The 4,991-nt window shown below is 28.6% G+C and overlaps 1 protein-coding gene across 1 annotated transcript; it reads left to right on the plus strand.

Annotated features, from left to right (window-relative positions):
* Window positions 1-927: 927 nt before the first annotated feature.
* LOC107192355 (ribosomal RNA processing protein 1 homolog) lies at window positions 928-4,396 on the plus strand. Its single transcript, XM_015581583.1, has 8 exons — window positions 928-1,060; window positions 1,136-1,391; window positions 1,713-1,936; window positions 2,018-2,188; window positions 2,264-2,446; window positions 2,939-3,219; window positions 3,298-4,054; window positions 4,163-4,396. Exons 1-8 carry the CDS (start codon window positions 1,052-1,054, stop codon window positions 4,394-4,396), a joined length of 2,115 nt encoding a protein of 704 aa, XP_015437069.1. The 5' UTR covers window positions 928-1,051.
* Window positions 4,397-4,991: the final 595 nt, after the last annotated feature.

Consider the following 4,991-nt stretch of genomic DNA (forward strand, 5'->3'; position numbering starts at 1 on the left):
CCTTACGAAAGTATTAAAAGTGATCCCATTGCATTTTAGAATACACATGGCCACACAATGCCTGAACTAAAAAAAATTAATGAAAAATATTTATGTACATCTGCAAGATCTGTTCCATCAGAACAGATATTTTCCAAAGTTGGACAGATTATGTCAGAAAGAAGAAATAGACTATCGTCAAAAAATTTAGATCAACTCATTTTTTGAAATTGTAATATGGAATAACATAGGTCAAAACAGCAGGTAATTGTATAATATTTTTTAAAATGATATTCTTTTATTTTTCAATTCCTAATATAGCAATATTTATATCTGTCCTAGGAGAAAGAAGAAATGACAACATTAACAACTATCGAATAAAATTTGGTATGTATAAAAAATTAAACAATCCCATAATTTTAAATACCTGCTATTGTGACAACACTTATTTGATTTTAAAGAATTTTTCCAAGAACTGTGCAAATTATTGCTTATAACCTAATTGATTTTCACAAAAAATGTAGAGCAGTTAATTTTTTAAGTGCCAATATCAAATAGCTTACGAAAAATCGAATATTAGTAATTGTTTAAAAAAACTTGTTTACCACTTATATTTTTTCTTAATTAATTTCCAAAAAGTAAATACACCAATGGTGTCATGAAAATTTGACGATATACTCTATACATAACCACTAAAGCATAATTTCAGTCGACTAAAAACTATCGACTAAATAGTCGATAGTATGTTGCGACTAAATAGTCGTTAGTCGATAGTTTTATTTAGTCGATGGTGCCCATCACTATGTGATACTACATTTACTCGATGAAAACAAGATTGCGCTTTCGCGACTACATCCAATCGCCTATGTGGCACTAGAGTACCACGTGACCGTGACCGTCTTCCCTGCTTCCCGGAAAGTGCTGCGCCGCCCTCAGCGAACGCTCCTCCCTTTATTCCTATCAATTCCTATGTCCACGTCCTGCATATTATATATGTACTGTTACATATTTCGAAAGAAATCAAATTGCGTCTAGCATTTGTGTTTTGTTGAAATAAAATATAAGAATTCGCATGATCTTAGTATGTATGTCAAAAAAATATAAATTAGAAATGTTCTAATCAAAGTTAAAATAAGGAAAGGTGTACATTTTTTAGTTATTTTCACGAATGGCGGTTAAAAAAGAACATCGGTGCACACGTGCACCGCTAAGAAAGTCGGAGCAACAAATATTTAAGAATAAGGAACAACATACACATATGACTACGGAAGACAAGAAGAATAAGAAAGCAATCATTATTGCTCAGGAAATAAAATTTGCTCGTTTGTTGTCAAGTAATGATAAAAGAGTCCGAGATAAAATACTTAAAAATTTAAGGAAATGGTTAACAGTTCGTTCGAAAAGTACATTTGGTAAGATGAATTTACTGTTAATTAAAGTTTCTTATTTTTATGTTGTTACAATGTTGACATAACAAAGAAACTTTCACGTATTATAAAAACAATGATTATTTTGTGGTACATAAGATTAAAGTATTGTACAAGTATACTGGGTGTTCATGTGAATTCATTCTATTATGAATTGACCTACCAAAACTAAAATAGAACATAATTTAGGTGTTTGTATCTAAACACTTGTATGTGCTGCGAATTCATAAAATTGAAAGTATAATGATAAGAGATGTAACAATAAATCTATATCTAAGGAATATGTAATACATATTTTGTTAATAGCATTTACAGAGGCTGATTTCACACGATTGTGGAAAGGTTTATTTTATTGTATGTGGATGTCAGATAAACCTTTAATTCAGGAAGAACTAGCAGAATCTCTTAGTAAAATTTCCCATTGTTTCAATATTAAAGATGTGGTATTACTGTATACAATGTGTGCTCTAAAAACATTAGGTATAGAATGGTTTGGTATAGATCAATACAGATTAGACAAATTTTCTATGGTAAGCTAGAAAATGTATTTTCGTTCTTTAATTTATATATTGTTGTGTTTAAATTATTCGTTATTATATACTTGTTTACAGTTAGTAAGAAGAATAATTCGCCAAACGTTTGTTAAATGTAAAGAAAGATCGTGGGATATAGAATGGATTAAAGGTTTTGCTGAAATACTTCAAAAACTTTTTATAGATCCAAAAATATGTCTTGGTTTTAAGATGCATGTGACAGAAGTATTTCTCGAAGAATTATCAAAGGTATATTAGTTTCGAAAATTGATATTTTAAAATATTTATTCATTGATATTTAATATTAAACATGTAATTTCATAGATCAGTGGCGGCGATATACCAGAAGATGCAGTCACAGAATTTCTTAAACCATTTATTACATATTTCATAATTATGGATGATGAACAGCAAATCAAACATGTTATGAGATATGTTTTTAAATATTTAATCTACCAGTCAGATATTGGAATGGATTACATGGAAAAATTTAAAGCTTGGAGAGACGTAAGTATTAAACCAAAATAATTTTAAATAAAAAGAGGAAAATAGATTTTACCTTCTATAAGATTGCATAAATACAGTAAAACTTCATTATACAAATTAACAGACAAATGTAGCTGTTTGATTACAAGAATTTTGGACTATGGAAATACAAACTTTCACAATGGTGATCATTTTTTGTAGTGGTATGTTTTGAATACTCTACCATAAAACATAAATGAAAAAAATATAAAAAAAATCTATTTGTCTAAACATTTATGTACTTTTTATCATCAGATTGCTGTGTATGACTTTTTATTTAATTGACATTCTGTCAAATTGATAATACATTATTGTTCGTGTAGTTTACAGCAGTAAGATAAAAATATAACCATATTTTACTTGGATAATAGAATGCTTACATAGCTGATCATTTGGATAATAAAAATCTAAATTGCAAAAATTCTAATCACAAAAGTTCTATTTTATTTATATAGTATAACATATTACATGTAGGCTGGCTTCCCTGCTGGTTCAATTGACGCTATGGCAAAAATTGATATATCAGATGAAGAACTGGAAGATAGAGATATTTATAATAAAACAGAAGAACTTCCTGAAAGTCGAGTCAAAAGTACTACGGAGAAAACTTTAGACGCAAGAGCTGGAAGGGTAGATGTTGAATTACCACAGATATCTTTTAATGCTAAAAAGATTGTTACACTATTAAGTCAATATAAATATCATCCTTCATCGACAACGAAGTCACGCAGATATCTAAATTGTGTCATTAAAGAGTGAGTAATAACGAATTAAGAACTAAGTAAATTTAGATATTTACAAAAATGATATTCCTTAATAAATCGCGTTCGCAGATTTATGGAACTGTCAGAGGGAAGAATGCCCCTTGGTATTAAGGAGATAAGAATTCCATACAAACGCAAGAAAGATACGGATACGAAATCAGCTGCAATGAGTCTTCTGAACTTCGAAAACGATTTATATTCTGATACAGTGCGCAAGAAACAGAAAAGAAATAAGCGATTAATGGAAGATGAAAATATTATACATAGTAACAAAGATTCAGAAGATATTAACGATGAGAATGACTTAATAAAAGGAGATACTACTGATGATACAAAGAAAAAAAAGAAGTATGAAAAAGAATGTACTTACAATGAAACACCAAGTGATTCACAAGTATCAAATACAAAAACCGTTATATCACAGAAAAAAAAGGGTGAACCAAAAAAACAAACTTCTGATAATTGTAAGATAAGTACAAAAACCAATAATTGTAAAGCAAAAAAAGATCCACTGCATATTATTAAGAGTAATAATGGATGTGAAAAGATGAAACTAAAACAAAATAAATCTGTTATTGCAAATATGTTAAGTATTGTTACACCAGTTAAAAGGAAAAGAACAAAACTTACAGTTTGTAACAAGTGGGATATTTCAGACAATATATCTTCATCTACGCTTAAAACCTTAGACGATAACACTACAGAATCATGTACAAAAAGTGTTAAAAAATCAAGTGTAAATGATAGTCTTCAAAACAGAACCAACTGTAATGAACCAGCAACATGGATATTACCCATAGTAAAGAAGGTTAAAAATGAAAAAAGTGTATGTTTGTGTAATACATATTTTTATTTCATTCATTCTTAAAACGAAACATACACTTCTATTATGTATTAAATCACTACCTCTTTACTAATTATATATTTGTTACAGAGAACAATTCGTAACACCACTGGGCAACTCAAAGTTCATAGTGTTTCAAATTTTAAGAAGCGAGTGAAAATAGCTCTTCAACGTAACACTGCTCAACATACATCTGAATATATACTGCAAGTCCAAAAAAGTCCATCAATTCCATTCGATGCAAACAAAAAGCCATTAGTAGGAGTACTAAAAGCAAATCCTATACCGAGTCCCATAAATCCATTTTATAAAAAAATATGTTAGTTGAAATTGTCCATTAATTAATTCTGAATACTTGTAATTATTTGTTAATGAATTAAATAAAACATAGATATTCTTAATTACATGTTACTTTTCTCGAAGCTTGTTTATTTAACAAAGAAATATTTTCTTATGTACATACTTGATCATAATATTTATTCAAATGTATAACTAATTATACTTACCAATTTACATACCCATAAGAATTTGTCATAAACCATTTGATAAATACTCTTTGCAATTTTATATGATAAAAGCTTTTAAATAAATTAATTACTATAAATATCAATATGAAATATCAAATAAATTTCACTTGAAACTCATCAAACTTCTTAATTTCAATTTCACTTGAATTAGGAAAATTTGAAAGTCTCAACTCAAATAATCCATATTTTGATTAATGCAGTACCCAGCAACACCATGATCGAGTTACTCTCGATCATGGTGTTGCTGGGTACTGCATTACATAATTGCACCCTATGTTATTATTCGCGTTTTATACAATTTATAGAGTGAATCACAAAATTATCGGTACACAGGCAAAAATATATAATAGATTTTTGAATAAACAAGTAATATAAGTTTCATGTTTGTATGC

Source organism: Dufourea novaeangliae, unplaced genomic scaffold (assembly GCF_001272555.1).
Source record: "Dufourea novaeangliae isolate 0120121106 unplaced genomic scaffold, ASM127255v1 scaffold329, whole genome shotgun sequence".
In the NCBI taxonomy this organism is placed as follows: Eukaryota; Metazoa; Arthropoda; class Insecta; order Hymenoptera; family Halictidae; genus Dufourea; species Dufourea novaeangliae.

Excerpts from the sequence above, each read along its gene's own strand:
- LOC107192355 (XM_015581583.1), top strand. Across the intron at positions 1,392-1,712 it reads TCGTTCGAAAAGTACATTTG|CATTTACAGAGGCTGATTTC; the intron begins GTAAGATGAATT and ends TTTTGTTAATAG. Across the intron at positions 4,055-4,162 it reads AGGTTAAAAATGAAAAAAGT|AGAACAATTCGTAACACCAC; the intron begins GTATGTTTGTGT and ends TATTTGTTACAG.